Source organism: Coregonus lavaretus, assembly GCF_964263955.1.
Source record: "Coregonus lavaretus genome assembly, contig: HAP1_SCAFFOLD_1883, whole genome shotgun sequence".
Taxonomy (NCBI): Eukaryota; Metazoa; Chordata; class Actinopteri; order Salmoniformes; family Salmonidae; genus Coregonus; species Coregonus lavaretus.
The window spans coordinates 467-17,500 of NW_028158858.1; the positions used below are offsets into that span (position 1 = coordinate 467).

The window sequence follows — 17,034 nt, forward strand, 5'->3', positions numbered from 1 at the left end:
GACCACAGCTCGACAATTCTCTCTTCTTTTCAGTTTTTCACTCTCTCCATGCAATGGTTTCCAGCTTTCTATTTTGTTTCTTTGAAGTATTTTACTCTCTCCATTCTGTCCAATGGAACGAGGGATGATTCCTTTCACATATCCAGGAGAACAGACTGAAGAAGACCAGAACACCCAGTGGAGGAAAAGAACAGTCCCCTAAGAGAAGAAAATAAGTGCACAGAGAAACGAAGGAAGATCCAACTGGACAGTGTTCTGAGTAGGCTCTGAGTCCACCTGCAGCTAGCTGCTTCTCACTAAATGTCTGCCAGTCACACACACTCACACACACTCTCAACACACTCAAACTTTCCTGTTGCTTCACTTCCACACACACACTGTAATATTGACAAATAATGTAGACATACACTCAGACACACTTATATTTTCTCTCTCTCTCAGGGTTGAGTCCGTAGCTGATCCGTGTGTGCACTGATATGTTCCATGTGTTAGCTCCTAGCGTAGCTCGTAAAACCATAGCGGCGGGCCAGCCGGTGTCCATACGTGGCCCAACAGAGTGCTAGAAAAGTTCCCGTCTCCCCTGTGGTTCTCTGGTTCTACGGTATAGTCCTTCTGTAGCCTGTCGCTCTGAGAATCAAACTGAGAGACCAGCTCTTGGAAATATGAGACAGGCCGAGCGCTGGCTGCGAAACACACATACACACACACACGCACGCACACACACACACACACACACACACACACACACACACACACACACACACACACACACACACACACACACACACACACACACACACACACACACACACACACACACACACACACACACACACACACACACACACACACACACACACACACACACACACACACACACACACACACACACACACACACACACACACACACACACACACACACACACACACACACACACACACACACACACAGCAGCACACCGGCTGTCCTGCGCAAAAGGGTAGGGCAGGGGGTTCGGTTTGGTCGTGTTGCATATCTGTGTGTGTGCCCCCCTCCCCCCCTCCCCTGCCCACCTGCCCCACTCCCCTAGCCTCTCTGGCTAAAGTTAGCCTCAACAGTATTCTGGATGTTCTGAGTGAAGTCTGGACTGGAGGATAGCTCAGCCCCATCTAGTGGCTGTGGCTGTGCATGACCTACAATCCTCAATTCTGGTCTGCAGTGCTACTGTACGTCTAACCCGTCAACCAGTGCCCAGTCCAGTGACCAAAGGATAAAACATCTGTGGCTACTGGCCTTATCAGGTGTATTGCTAGTAGAGTAGTTATAGTTGGGACTAGAAGGCCACATGAGGAGAGTCTTACAATCTATTACAGGGGTAACCAATCCTCTTACTACAGAGCCACTGGGTGTGTAGGGTTTTTGTTTCAGCCCTGCTCTAACTCACCTGATTCAGCTAATCAATGTCCTGATGAACAGCTGATTAATAGAATCAGGTATGTTAGCGCAGGGCTGGAACTAAACGCTGCAGGAAGTTGGAGGAGAGAATTGGTTACACGTACCAGTTGGTAGTAGGATTGAACAGAGCTGTGTAGCTGACAGGTGGGTCAGGGTGTGAGAGTTACAACAGGAACATCAAACACGTTAGACACGAAGGGAATAATCCCACCGTGTGTGTGTGTGTGTGTGTGTGTGTGTGTGTGTGTGTGTGTGTATGACACAAAGCCTCAGTGACGGAGTCACCTTGCGTTTTCAGCTCTCCCCCTCCACGCACGCACACATGCATGCACACACACACACACACACACACACACACACACATACACACAATTATTTAGAAGTGCAGTGTTCTCACGCCAAGGTCACATCCATAACACACACACACTGCGCCACCTCCAAGAGCTGGAGAAGTTCCAATACTTGTAAATAGTACTGTAAGCCTCTCTCTTTGCCTGCATGATTTGCAATGCACGTTGTCTCAAGGATTCTGTGGCTCACACGACTTTGTTGTGGTTTTCTGTTGCAACTGCTGAGTGCTATTATTAGTAGCTAGGGTCATCCATTAGCATACAGTTTTTCACTGTCTGTATGTAGCTAAACTGTGATGGCAATGGAATTCCAGCTTGCACCATTAAAAAAAATAATCCATTCTGCTATTTGTGACAGCTAAAAAGTTGGATTTCTTTTCCTAGAGCGCCCCTGCACTTGTTGAGTCATAAATCTCAGCGTTAAGCGCAGACCAGTGTGTGTGTGTGTGTGTGTGTGTAAGCGGACCCTGAACAGATGTCATTGACCCAGCTGCGTGCTCTTTTCCTCGCTGACAGGCCTCTCCTCTCTTTCCATCTCTTCTTCCCTTACCTCCTTCTCTCCACCCCTTACCTCCTTCTCTCCTCTCCTTACTTCCTTCTCTCCTCCCCTTACCTCCTTCTCTCCTCTCCTTACCTCCTTCTCTCCACCCCTTACCTCCTTCTCTCCTCTCCTTACTTCCTTCTCTCCTCCCCTTACCTCCTTCTCTCCTCTCCTTACCTCCTTCTCTCCTCTCCTTACCTTCTTCTCTCCTCCCCTTACCTCCTTCTCTCCTCTCCTTACTTCCTTCTCTCCTCCCCTTACCTCCTTCTCTCTTCTCCTTACTTCCTTCTCTCCTCCCCTTACCTCCTTCTCTCCTCCCGTTACATCCTTCTCTCCTCCCCTTACCTCCTTCTCTCCTCCCCTTACCTCCTTCTCTCCTCCCCTTACCTCCTTCTCTCCTCCCCTTACCTCCTTCTCTCCTCTCCTTACCTCCTTCTCTCCTCCCCTTACCTCCTTCTCTCCTCCCCTTACCTCCTTCTCTCCTCCCCTTACCTCCTTCTCTCCTCTCCTTACCTCCTTCTCTCCTGCCCTTACCTCCTTCTCTCCTCTCCTTACCTCCTTCTCTCCTCTCCTTACCTCCTTCTCTCCTCCCCTTACCCCCTCTTCTTCTTTTCAATGTCTTTATAAAGGAGTGGGGCAGTACAGAAATAGAGAGAAAAGTGAAAAGAGCAGAGAAGAGAGTGCTGAAATAGCAGTGGATTTGAATCCATGCTGCAGTGGTTTATGTGAACCGGAGGTAGCAGCTTAGACCAGTCCGCTAGACCACCCTAGGCCACGTTCTGCCCTCTCCTGCCCTCCCTTTTCCTCTACCCTCCTCTTTTCTCTTTCCAACCCCTCCTCTCTCCTCCCCTCTCCTCCTCTCTCCTCCCCTCTCCTCCTCTCCCCTCCCCTAATCTCTTCACTTTTAAGTAAACAATTACTAAAGCCGATAAGTTGTTATTCCTTCAAAGTGGAACCATTATGTGAAATTACAGCAATATTTCAGAGAAAAGTCAATAAACCTTCAACACATGCTAGCTTCCCTTATCTACCAGCGCTAGCTAGTGCTAAAGCTGGAAGTACTTTGTCAGTAAGGTGTGGAGTAAGGAGAGTGTTACAATTAGTTTGAGTGGCTTGTGCACTCAAATCCAGAACTGTTGGATATTTCATATTATTGTTAGATACTTGTTTTCACAACAACATTTATGAAAGTGCCATAGAATTAACTGTCAGTGCCACTGTGACGTCCTTTATTGTTGTCAACTGGACAAGGGGTTGGCTTAACTCTATAGGCTTATTTCTGAAGCAAGAACTAGGCAGACTTCACACACACACACACACTTGAAAATAGGCATGCCAAATGCCATCTCCGTGGTAACGACCCTTGGCTTGGATTGGCTGCATCGGTCGGAATGTTCGCAGGGTAACCGTGCCAACAACGAGGAAACGCATTTCACATCTCTGCTCTATTCCCAGACTCACTTCCTCTCCCAACACACACACACACACACACACACACACACACACACACACGCATGCGCACGCCCACACACAAGCAGACAAGAGGGCACTATGTGTCTAAGTTGGAAGCTGACCAGACCCAGTAGTTACCACATAACACTGACTATTTCCTAACTATGTCAGAAACCTGTCAGATTGCACTGTAACATATACATTATTTCTCTCTTTCTCTCCCCCCCTCTCTCTCCCCCTCTCTCTCTCTCTCTTCTAGACACACTCAGATCCAGATAAACACCTGCTCCTCCATCTTTCCTCTCCTCCTTTACCCTCCCCTCCCCTGTACACCTGTGGAGCTGTCTGAGCACCCCTGCCTGCTTTAGAAAGACTGAACCTCCTGATCTGCAGTACCCCTCTCCTCCAACAGACCTCCTGTACTGCAGTACCCCTCTCCTCCAACAGACCTCCTGTACTGCAGTACCCCTCTCCTCCAACAGACCTCCTGTACTGCAGTACCCCTCTCCTCCAACAGACCTCCTGTACTGCAGTACCCCTCTCCTCCAACAGACCTCCTGTACTGCAGTACCCATCTCCTCCAACAGACCTCTTGTACTGCAGTACCCCTCTCCTCCAACAGACCTCCTGTACTGCAGTACCCCTCTCCTCCAACAGACCTCCTGTACTGCAGTACCCCTCTCCTCCAACAGACCTCTTGTACTGCAGTACCCCTCTCCTCCAACAGATGGAGGCAGAGCTCCTAGATGAAGCAGGAGGAGGATGAAGTCGCCCCTGGTGAATGTCTCCTGTTTAACTCTGTGTGTTAACAGCAGACTAAAACTAGATGGCAGCAGAGAGCTGCAGGACACACACACACACACACACACACACAATTATTACAAATGTAGGAAGTTGTGTAAACAGACAATGGTTGCTAAGGTGATCGGAGAGACTGTAAATCCTTTCCTCTTAGCCAAAAAGCAAAAAGGTGACCTCAGGTATAAAAAGTGTGTGCAGAGTGTACGTGCAGAGTGTGTGTGTGTGTCTGTGTGTCTGTGTGTGTCTGTGTGTGTGTGTGTGCGCAGAGGAATGTGATGGCGTCAAGTGTATTTCTTTAGATCTCTTGTATGTGTAACAATGTATATCATGCCATTCTCTCTCTCTCTCTCTCTCTCCTCTCTCTCTCCTCTCTCTCTCTCTCTCTCTCTCTCTCTCTCTCTCTCTCTCTCTCTCTCTCTCTCTCTCTCTCTCTCTCTCTATGTGTCTGTGTTTATTGGACAATATCCCAGCCTGCACTGGGAGTGGTGTATGATGTCACCATGGGACTGGAGGCTATGTGTGTGTGTGTGTGTGTGTGGGGGTGGCTAACCTTGGAGGCTATTGTCAGAGTTGGAAACTCCTTACACATAGCAACACAGACTCCATGAGTCCAAGGTGTGTGTGTGTTTGTGTGTTAGAGAGAGAAGGAGAGGGAAAGAGGGGGAGGGGGCTTCTCTCACCGCTTGGCTGAGCTTCCTGCTGTGACCTCATTTCCTGTGGAAGCAGTCGGGAGGTGATGTCATTAAGTACCAACCCAAAGACAACAACCCCTGCTGTTTACCCCTACATTCATCTTGTCGACCTCTTCTCTTTCTCACACGTTTTCCTTCAGCTTTATTGTATTTTGCGCTGGGTCTTTCCTGTAGAGCAGTAACTTGTCACGGCCACTCATTCACTCCCCCTGTTGAATTTAAAAGCTTTGGATTGGTGTAAGTGTTGGAGCCAAAGCCTGGCTTCGTCCCAAATGGCACCCTATTGCCTAGGGCCCTGGTCATGGAATAGGGTGCCATTTGAAATGCAGTCACTGTAGGAGGGTAGGAGGACCGTCGGCTATCCAAATGGCTAGTCTGCTCTCTGCTGTCTGATCTGCTAGTCTTGTCTTGCTCTCTGCTCTGCGTGCGACAGGCTTGCCTGGCCTTGGATTTATCTGGCCTGGCCTCCTGGTCTCCATGGTGATTAATGGGAATACTCTGACAGGTGCAGAAAGGCCTATATTACTCTGTCACACACACACACACACACCGCCTTTGGACCCGTGTCACACTTCAGTGTGATTGGCAGGGTAATGTTTAATTAGGACATGGGGCGGGGTTGGCGATGGGGTGTATTTGCATAATTCTCAGAGTGCCATAGAGGCATTGGGTGTCAGAAAGCACACACACACACACACACACACACACACACACACACAGAGCTATTCCTAAACTCAGCTGTGACCTAACAGTAGCAATGGGTCAGCCTACCCTTTGGCGACAGACACACGCACACACAAACACACGCACACACACACACAGGGTCCGTTTACACTGTGGCGACAGTGAGTCTGTTAGCAGGATGCCGTAGTAGACAGATTTAGGTCCCCATCACACCTCTATCTGTCAGCCTGGTGTGTGTGTGTGTGTGTGTGTGTGTGTGTGTGTTTGGTAACGACACCATTAACATTCCCAATGCCAACAGCCCCCACCCTCTCCTGCTGTGCTCCAATCAGCACCTCACACACACACAGACACACACACACTCCCGTTCTGCCTGTGACACTGCAACAACAGAGACTGGTCCCAAAATAACACTTCAACCAATCAGAGAGAAGATCCTGTGAGAGGACCACTTCATCTCTCTCTCTCTCTCTCTCTCTCTCTCTCTCTCCTCTCTCTCTCTCTCTCTCTCTCTCTCTCTCTCTCTCTCTCTCTCCCTCTCTCTTCTCTCTCTCTCTCTCCTCTCTCTCTCTCTCTCTCTCTCTCTCTCTCTCTCTCTCTCTCTCTCTCTCTCTCCTTGTCATCCCTCCTTCTCTCTTTCCTTCTACCTCTCCTGTCTGTTTATTGACCATGCTGTGTAACCTTACTCCCTGCTGATATGTAGGCCACCTACAGTGCCTTCAGAAAGTATTCATACCCCTTGACTTTTCCTACATTTTGTTGTGTTACAACCTGAATTTAAAATTGATTAAATTTTGATTTTGTGTCCCTGGCCTACGCACAGTACCACATAATGTCAAAGTGGAATGATGTTTCTTGACATTTTTACAAATTAATTAAAAATGAAAAGCTGAAATGTCTTGAGTCAATAAGTATTCAACCCCTTTGTTATGGCAAGCCTAAATAAGTACAGGAGTAAAAATGTGCTCAACAAGTCACATAATAAGTTGCATGGGACTCACTCTGTGTTTAATAATAGTGCTTAATGTGACTACCTCATCTCTGTACCCCACACAAATATATGTAAGGTCCCTCAGTCGAGCTGTGAATTTCAAACACAGATTCAACCACAAAGACCGGGGAGGTTTTCCAATGCCTCGCAGAGAAGGGCACCTTATGGTAGATGAAAAAACAAACAACCCAGTCACTACAAAGATACAGGCGTCCTTCCTAACTCAGTTGCCCGGAGAGGAAGGAAACCGCTCAGGGATTTCACCATGAGGCCAATGGTGACTTTAAAACAGTTACAGAGTTTAATGGATGTGATAGGAGAAAACTGAGGATGGATCAACACATTGTAGTTACTCCACAATACTAACCTAAATGACAGAGTGAAAAGTAGGAAGCCTGTACAGATTCTTTTTTTTATTTTTAAACATGCATCCTGTTTGCAACAAGGCAATAAAATAACACTCTCCATACTTTCAAGCATGGTGGTGGCTGCGTCATGTTATGGGTATGCTTGTCATCGGCAAGGACTAGGGAGTTTTTTAGAATAAAAATAAACGGAATAGCGCTAAACAAAGGCAAAATCCTGGTTCAGTCTACTTTCCAACAGACACTGGAAGAGTTGCTTACCAAGACAACATTGAATGATCCTGAGTGGCCTAGTTACAGTTTTGACTTAAATCAGCTTGAAAATCTATGGCAAGACTTGAAAATGGTTGTCTAGCAATGATCAACAACCAACTTGACAGAGCTTGAAGAATTTTAAAAATAATAATGTACAATATTGTACAATCCAGATGTGGAAAGCTCTTAGAGACTTACCCAGAAAGACTCACAGCTGTAATCGCTGCCGAAGGTGATTCTAACATGTATTGACTCAGGGGTGTGAATAATTATGTAAATTAGATATTTCTGTATTTCATTTTCAATACATTTGCAAACATTTCTAAAAACATGTTTTCACTTTGTCATTATGGGGTATTGTGTGTAGATAAAATATATTTAATCCATTTTGAATTCAGGATGTAACACAACAAAAGGTGGAATAAGTCAAGGGGTATGAATACTTTCTGAAGGCACTGTATTTATGACCTTACCATGACACCCAGCACTGACAGAACACCCAGGAACCTAAAGTACCTTCCACTTTAACATACTGACACACACACACACAAACACACAAACACAGAGCAGTAGTTCTCTGTTTCCCGTGACAGCACAAAGCCCTAAATTACCCCAAACATTCCAGAGGAGAGGAGAGAGCTGGCCACCACTTCGTCTCCACCTCATCCTTTCCTCCTCTCTCTGTCTCTACCTCCCTCTCTCTCTCCCTCTCTCTACCTCCCTCTCTCTCTCCCTCTCTCTACCTCCCTCTCTCTCTCCCTCTCTCTACCTCCCTCTCTCTACCTCCCTCTCTCTACCTCCCTCTCTCTCTCCCTTCTTCTTTCTCCCTCTCTCAGCTAGGACATATACACATATCCAACCAGCAATACATCTCTCAACTAGAACACATAGAGAAAGTAGTCTCCTTCAACAGCTGTAGTGGCAGAGGAAGAGCCTTTCACGCATAAGAGGCAGGCAGACCTGACTAATAGAAGTCTGACAGTCTGGTACACACAAACACACACACACACACACACACGTCGGTCAGTGGTACTCACTCTGATCACCTCGGGCGTCTGCTGGATGAGCAGCGTCGAGCCAATGTCTCTCAGGGCAACCGCGTCGCTAGGGGCAACCGGGTGTCTCACGGCAACAGGAGCAGCGATGGTAGCAACAGGTGCCTCTGCAGGTGTGGGTGTAGGGGGCGGGACAGGGGAGGGAAGAGGTGTTACAGCCGGTGGAGGGGTGGCCTTGGTGGTAAATCCAGCTGTCAGTTCAGCTGTAGGACCTTCTACAGGTGTACGTTCGAGTGTAGTGGCCTCTAACAGTCCAACTGTAGCCGCTTCTGAAGGTGTGGGTACGACTGTAGGTGGTGGAACAGGTGTGGGCAGGGCAGAAGACTCTGCTAGGGTTGTGGGGATATGGGCAGGGACTGGTTTGGGGACAGGGACAGGGACAGGTGTGGGAGCTGTAGAGACAGGTAAAGCCACAGAAACAGCTCCAGCTGTAGGTCTTGGTGCAGGTGTGGAGGCAGCCACATGTACAGGTGTGGATACAGGTCCATCTGTAGGTAAAGGCACAGTTCAGTTCAGATACATACATAGAACACAGAACCATGCAACACATACACAATACCATGGATGGGAATAGATAGATATGGACAATCACCTTGACCAGCTGGTGGAGATAACGGTAGTTTGGCCTGTGTCTGTGTCATAGTGTCAGTCTTCGCTGCAGTAGCCAGATTGTCCTGTAGGAGTCTCATCACCTCCTTCTCTTTGCTCTGAGCCCCAGTCTTCCCGGTGTTCCCAGGACTACCCCCAGAGTCCACCAGCTCCTGGGCAAAGCTCTCAATGCTCTCCAGTATCCTCAGCAGCAGGGCCCCGTCCTCCTCATCTCCCAGCCCCACCACGCTGCCCTCTGCCTTGGGGAGAGGAGCAGGCGAGCTGGGGGTCGACCTAGTGGCCTGGGCGTTAGCGGTTAGGTGGCTAACAGGAACAGGCCTTTGAGCCTGGGGGTTGATTTGGGTTTGTGTCTGGAGAGAGGGTTGGGTTTGTGGGGAGGTGATCCCCTGTCCTGTCCCCCTCTGTCTGGTCTTAGCGGGGAGAGGAGGCTCCCTCTCTCTTTCACTCTCTCCCTCTCTGATTCTGTCTCTCTCCCGACCCATGCTTTGTGACAGACACTCCAAGTCCATCAGAAGTTTGTCGATGTCGTCGTCTTTATGAGTGACAGGAGCAGTGTGTTTGGAGGTTGGGGGGGAGGTGAGTGCTTCACCGGTGGACTGGAGTGTGTGTGTAAAGTGTGCGTGTGGCAGATTGGGGCTGAGGTGTGTGTGTGCGGAGCTGGGGGGTGTGTGTGGACTAAAAGCTGTCCCGTTCCGACTGTGAGTGTGTGTGAGGCTTCTGGTCGGTGTGTGTGAGTGTGTGTGTCTGGAAGTCCTGTTCAGCCCTCTTCCCAGGTCTGCATCCTCCTCAATAAAGAGAGCCTCCATGGGGGAGATGGACGGAGTGTGTGCGCGCGCTGACGGAGTGTGTGTTTGTGATGAAGGTGTGTGTGTCTGGGTTGGAGGGGTAGAAATGGACAATGTTTGTGTATGCGGTGAGGGAGAGTGTGTGTGCTGCAGCCCGTTGGTCTGAACCTTATGTCTCCCTGCTGTCTCAGGTGTAGTGGACAAAGAGAGAGAGGAGTCTGGAGCGATGGATGAGGATGCCAGTATAGCCTTGCTCTTGGGTAAGGGAGGATTCTGAACAACGTCTTCATACCGTGGCGGTTGATCATTCCCAAATATGGGTGAGAAGGGGACAGCAGCTTGCTGCAGCATATGCAGACTACTAACCAGCTCGGCCAACTCGCTATGACCTCCAATCCCTGACCCTTGACCTCCAGCCCCTGACCCTAACCCTAACCCAGCCCCCTCCAGCTCTAGAGGCAGTTTCTTCAGGTAGGAGCTCAGTCTGGTCATTACAGCTCTGTAGATGCTCTCAGGGCTGGCTCCCCCATCTTCCCCTCCCCCGGGACTCTTCCGACTGATACACTGCTTGATGATGTCCGTACATTTCTTCAAGTCCTCAGAACACTTGACCAGAATGTCCAGACAGGCACGTATGTCCTCCCCCCCTGCTCCTCCCACTCCTCCCTCCTCCCCTGCACGGGTCTTCTCCAGTAACCGGGCGATGAGGGACTCGTCGGCCAATGAGCTGAGGTAGAGAGACGCCACTGTGTTTAGCCCCGCCTCCAAGGAACCGGAGCAGGCGCTGGATAGGCTACCGGTGGACCCGCCCCTGGAGACGCTGGATAGGCTGGTTGAGGATAGAGACCCGCCCCCGGCGGTGATGCTAGCAGGCGATAGGCCTTTGAGCACCTTGGGGGTGTCGCTGAAAGGCGGCAGGTTCTCATCATTGGCGTTTCCATTTCCGGTAATAGTCCCATTCCCGGTTCCTCCGACGTTCCCGGTGAAGTGTCCATAGACGATGTCGAGGTCCGTGGACCGACGGCTGTAGGAGTCCGGCCTTACCTTGCGACCTTTCCTGAAGGTCACGTGACTGGTGGAGAGGCGGAGCTTCTCGAAGGAGAACTCTTTGAGTTTGCCACTGGCCAGGTTGATGGCTTCTCCTGTGATGTCCTTCAGACTGGCAGAGCTCTGGAGAGGCCGGTCAGGACTAGAGCTGGTAGTAGTGTTGTTCTTCTTACCTCGCCATGGAGGACTGTCCTCACCAACCACACCATAAACACTGTTAGAGAGGGGATCATTAGGAACACCAATACTCCCGTTAGAGCTGGTGATACTAAGTTTACAGGTGTTGAAGTTTTGGTGAGGAGAGTTAGCGTTTCGGGTCAGGTTGTGTGTGAATGTGTGTGAGGGGTCGGGGTGTGTGTGAGTGTGTGTGTGTTCGGGGGCGGTCAGCAGCTCGGAGCAGGTGCTGCGGTGGGCTACAGTACAGTCCAGTCCCTGGGACAGCGCCCCACATGACCCGGAGCAGTAGTGCACCGCGTGACTCTGAGCCCGACGATCCACCACCACGCTGCTATAGCAACTAACACTGCTCACTACCACGCGATAGGCTGCTGCCATGGTTACCGCTCAGTTGACGCCTGGTTACCGCTTGGTTACCAAGGTTACAAAGCACTCTCAGTTAGTGCACGCAAAATCCATACTTGAAAAAAACTCCAGAATGTTGATTATATCCCTTCAGATGAGTGGGGCAGTTTCAGATCCCCAGAGTCAACTAAACAGCCTCCTTAAAATCCACACTAGAAAGATTTGAAACTCCAAATTCATGTAGAAAAAAGCAACACATTTCCACACAGAAAAACGCCCACAGAAAAAACGTAAATGTCCCTTTAGATGAGAAGAAAAAAAATTCAATCCATGCTGTAATCGCAGAATCCATTAGAGTCAGGATTCATTTGATTTTCACCTGTACCTAAACACTGTCTTCTCAGAGTTCCTCATTTTTCCAAAGGAACTCCAGGGGCCTGGTCTAACCCCACTGTCGCCTGAAAGTCCCCCTGATCAGGGTTCACCGTCCTGGGCTTGGAAACTCACCCAGGCCCCCTCTCCTTTTGTCCTTCTCTCTCTCCTTCTCTCCACTTCTGTCCCCCTCTGCCTCTCGTTCGTGAAAGAACTGCAGTCCACTCTAACCACAGCTGCCTTGATGTGATTCACAGATGGTCTGCTCTCTCGCTCTCTCTCGCTCTCTCTCGCTCTCTCTCGCTCTCTCGCTCTCTCTCTCCCTCCCTCCTTCCGTCCTGCGCTGTCAAGCAGGTCTCTGTGTGTTTCTAACGGGAGGGCACCACCTGTGAGTTGACAGAAAAGGGGGAGAGAGGGGAAAGGAGGGAGAGAAAGGAGGAAGGAGAGAGGGAACAAATAGGGAGGGAGGGAAAAAATATAGTGTTCAATCATTTAGACAGTCACCCTGTAGCTAATTCTTTTTCTCTGTGTGTGTGGGGGTGGGGCGTGTGCATGTGTGCATGTGTGTTGTCAGCCCTCCAGCTATCCTCCAAATGACAGTAGATATGAGGGATCTTAGTCCTTTATCATCAAAGAGTACAAAACCACGTGTACTTCCTGACACACGCGCATGCACACACACACACACGACACGCTGGTTCCCGATCAAAGAGAGCTGAGAAGAAAAGAAGGAAAGAAGGAGGCGATGATGATCAGAAGGAGTATAATGGGGCCAGACTGTCTTGTAGATTTGATCCTTATCCGTGATTTCTAGTGATGGGGGAAAAATCGATAGTTATATATTGCAATATTATTTTGGATGATATTATATCGATACTTTCACTCCGAGTATATATACAGTGCATTCGGAAAGTATTCAGACCCCTTGAATTTTTCCACATTTTGTTACGTTACAGCCTTATTCTATAATCGATTAAATTGTTTTTTTTCCCTCATCAATCTCCACACAATACCCCATAATGGCAAGGCAAAAACAGGTTTTTAGACATTTTTGCAAATGTTTTTACAAAAAAATTATCACATTTACATAAGTATTCAAACCGTTTACTCAGTACTTTGTTGAAGCACCTTTGGCAGCGATTACAGCCTCGAGTCTTCTTGGGTATGACGCTACAAGCTTGGCACACCTGAATTTGGGGAGTTCGATTGAAAAGCATGCATTTAGTTTTACTAGTGTTTAAGAGCAGTTGGAGGCTACTGAAGGAGTGTTGTATGGCATTGAAGCTCGTTTGGAGGTTTGTTAACACAGTGTCCAATGAAGGGCCAGATGTATACAAAATGGTGTCGTCTGCGTAGAGGTGGATCTGAGAGTCACCAGCAGCAAGAGCGACATCATTGATATACACTGAGAAAAGTGTCGGCCCAAGAATTGAACCCTGTGGCACCCCCATAGAGACTGCCATAGGTCCAGACAACAGGCCCTCCGATTTGACACACTGAACTCTATCTGAGAAGTAGTTGGTGAACCAGGCGAGGCAGTCATTTGAGAAACCAAGGCTATTTAGTCTGCCAATAAGTTAGGGTCAGTGTCCTGTTGGAAGGTGAACCTTCGCCACAGTCTGAGGTACTGAGCGCTCTGGAGCAGGTTTTCATCAAGGATCTCTTTGTACTTTGCTCCATTCATCTTTCCCTCGATCCTGACTAGTCTCCCAGTCCCTGCCGCTGAAAAACATCCCCACAGCATGATGGTGCCACCACCATGCTTCAACGTAGGGATGGTGCCAGGTTTCTTCCAAACGTGACGCTTGGCATTCAGGCCAAAGAGTTCAATCTTGGTTTCATCAGACCTGAGAGTCTTATTTCTCATGGTCTGAGAGTCCTTTAGGTGCCTTCTGGCAAACTCCAAGTGGGCTGTCATGTGCCTTTTACTGAGGAGTGGCTTCCGTCTAGCCACTCTACAATAAAGGCCTGATTAGTGGAATGCTGCAAAGATTGTTGTCCTTCTGGGAGGTTATCCTATCTCCACAGGTTCCTCTGTAGCTCTGTCAGAGTGACCTCCCTGACCAAGGCCCTTCTCCCCCGATTACTCAGTTTTGCCGGGTGGCCAGCTCTAGGAAGAGTCTTGGTGGTTCCACACTTCTTCCATTTAAGAGTGAGTGAGGCCACTGTGTTCTTGGGGACCTTCAATGCGGCAGAAATGTTTTGGTACCCTTCCCAAGATCTGTGCCTCGACACAATCCTGTCTCGGAGCTCTATGGACAATTTCTTCGACCTCATGGCTTGGTTTTTGCTCTGACATGCACTGTCAACTGTGGGACAGGTGTGTGCCTTTCCAAATCATGTCCAGTCAATTGAATTTACCACAGGTGGACTCCAATCAAGTTGTAGAAACATCTCAAGGATGATTAATGGAAATAGGATGCACCTGAGCTCAATTTCGAGTCTCAGAGCAAAGGGTCTGAATACTTATGCAAATAAGGTATTTCTGTTTTTTATTTTTAATACATTTGCATAAATGTCTAAAAACATGTTTTTGCTTTGTCATTATGGGGTATTGTGTGTAGATTGATGAGGGAAAACATTTATTTAATCCATTTTAGAATAAGGCTGTAACGTAACAAAATGTGTAAAAAGGGAAAGGGTCTGAAAACCTTCCAATTTTTTTTATTTTATTTTTTATTTCACCTTTATTTAACCAGGTAAACCAGTTGAGAACAAGTTCTCATTTACAACTGCGACCTGGCGAATGCACTGTATGGTGAGCAATATGTTTGGAACATCTAATAAAATCGCAGTAACGAATCGCAATACATACAGAATCCCAATACATATCGTATCGGCACCTAAGTATCGTGATAATATCGTATCGTGAGGTCCCTAGCAATTCCCAGCCCTAGTGATTTCCAATGCTTCTCAGTGGGAGTCGTACGTTGACGGTCAGCAGAGATGACACATCCATATCCATACAATTTCCATCAATTTTCACGGACAAAAAGTTCAGATGAGTTGAACTTTTGACGAGCCGACGGATACGTAACCATCCGTTTAGCCAATTACCCACGCCCACGCATTTTACGTCACACACTCCACACGTCCACGGACGAAAGACCAACATTAATCTGTTCTAATTTGGTGTCTGTGCTCCATGGATCACCCTAAGGGTGAAAGAATAGAGGTGAATGGAGGATAAGAATGAAAGAATAGAGGTGAATGGAGGATAAGAATGAAAGAAGAGAGGTGAATGGAGGATAAGAATGAAAGAAGAGAGGTGAATGGAGGATAAGAATGAAAGAAGAGAGGTGAATGGAGGATAAGAATGAAAGAAGAGAGGTGAATGGAGGATTGTCTACATGTTTTCAAATGTTTATATCAGTCGTGGTATTAAGAGTCTGTTAGTGGAGCAGAACTATAGGTCTGTTTAAACACAAACACACCTGTCCTTGATTTCGCTAAGGCTGTCCCATTGAACTGATTTCCCTAAGGCTGTCCCATTGAACTGATTTCCCTAAGGCTGTCCCATTGAACTCTGATTTCCCTAAGGCTGTCCCATTGAACTCTGATTTCCCTAAGGCTGTCCCATTGAACTCTGATTTCCCTAAGGCTGTCCCATTGAACTCTGATTTCCCTGGCTGGTGTCATGTCTTTAATCCATGATCAGACGTTTCCCTGTTTCTCTCCACCACGTCCACGTGTGTTTTGTTTTCGACTGGTTCACCAACAGTTTTGAGCGCTTCATAAATTAAATTAAATCCGCCCATCCAGATAAGAAATGGACACCTCAGATATAACCATTATGTAGTGCTGGGCCTCGCTCTCTCTGTTCCTGTCTTTCTATTATCTCTCTCCCACTCTCTCTCTCTCTCTCTCTCTCTCTCTCTCTCCCACTCTCTCTCTCTCTCTCTCTCTCTCTCTCTCTCTCTCTCTCTCTCTCTCTCTGTCTCTCTCCCTCTCTCTCTCTCTCTCTCTCTCTCTCTCTCTCTCTGTTTTGTTGGAGTCTCAGTGGAACAGTGGGGGAGAGAACACATTCCTCAGAGCTACTGCCCTCCATATTACACACATGCAAGCACACACACACACACACACACACACACACACACACACACACACACACACACACACACGCTCCTCATAAACTGAACACACACCCATACACTAGCCTATAAAGTGGGTTGAGTAACTAGGCGGAGCTGGCCAATGAACTCCATGTATTCAGTTCAGTGGTTAAACACCATTTAAACTAAGGACAGTCCCACAAATTGAGCTGAATGGATATTAGTTCATACAGGGCTGAATAAATGTTGCATGGGATCAATAATGGCTCCTGAGACATGCCAGAGTGGCAGTTTGTCTCGATCTCTCTCTCTCGCTCCCCTTCTCTCCTCTCTCTCTCCTCTCTCTCTTATCTCTCTCCTCTCCTCTCTCCCGCTCCTCTATCTTGTCTCTCTCTCCTCACTCTCTCTCTCTGTGTGTTTCAAGTTTCAAGTTGTTATTGTCATGTGCACTAGTACAGTGAAATGCCTTTCTTTCCCAACAATACAGTAATCAATATCAGTAGTACTATAGAAAACAAATTAAAAAGTCAAGTCGATGGCCTCCCGAGTGGCGCAGCGGTGTAAGGAACTGCATCGCAGCGTTAGAGGTGTCACTACAGACCCGGGTTCGATCCCAGGCTGTGTCGCAGCTGGCCGCGACCGGAGACCCATGAGGCGGCGCACAATCGGCCCAGTGTCGTCCGGGTTAGGGGAGGGTTTGGCCGGCCAGGATGTCCTTGTCCCATTGCGCTCTTGTGGCGGGCCGGGCACATAAACGCTGACTTCGGTCGCCAGTTGTATGGTGTTTCCTCTGACACATTGGTGCGGCTGGCTTCAGGGTTAAGCGAGCAGTGTGGCTTGGCAGGGTCGTGTTTCGGAGGACGCATGGCTCTCGACCTTCGGCTCTCCCAAGTCCGTACGGGAGTTGCAGCGATGGGACAAGACTGTAACTATCATTTGGGGAGAAAAAGGGGTATAATGTGGCACAAAAAAATAAGTCAAGTAGAACATGAGAAATAGAAATTAGAAGAACAGAAGTAAGTAA

The 17,034-nt window shown here is 48.3% G+C and overlaps 1 protein-coding gene across 1 annotated transcript in view; it reads right to left on the reverse strand.

Annotated features, from left to right (window-relative positions):
• Positions 1-495: 495 nt before the first annotated feature.
• Positions 496-17,034, reverse strand: part of LOC311123530 (serine/threonine-protein phosphatase 2A regulatory subunit B'' subunit alpha-like) — a gene marked incomplete at its 3' end in the record, with an annotated part of 28,479 nt that continues 11,940 nt past the window's right edge. The window contains exons 2-4 of the mRNA XM_084197778.1: positions 9,216-12,344; positions 8,606-9,111; positions 496-627 (exon numbers count right to left, since the gene is read on the reverse strand). Of these exons, the coding sequence (XP_084053904.1) occupies positions 496-627; positions 8,606-9,111; positions 9,216-11,619 (3,042 nt within the window). The 5' untranslated portion in view covers positions 11,620-12,344. The remainder of the gene's footprint in view (positions 628-8,605; positions 9,112-9,215; positions 12,345-17,034) is intronic.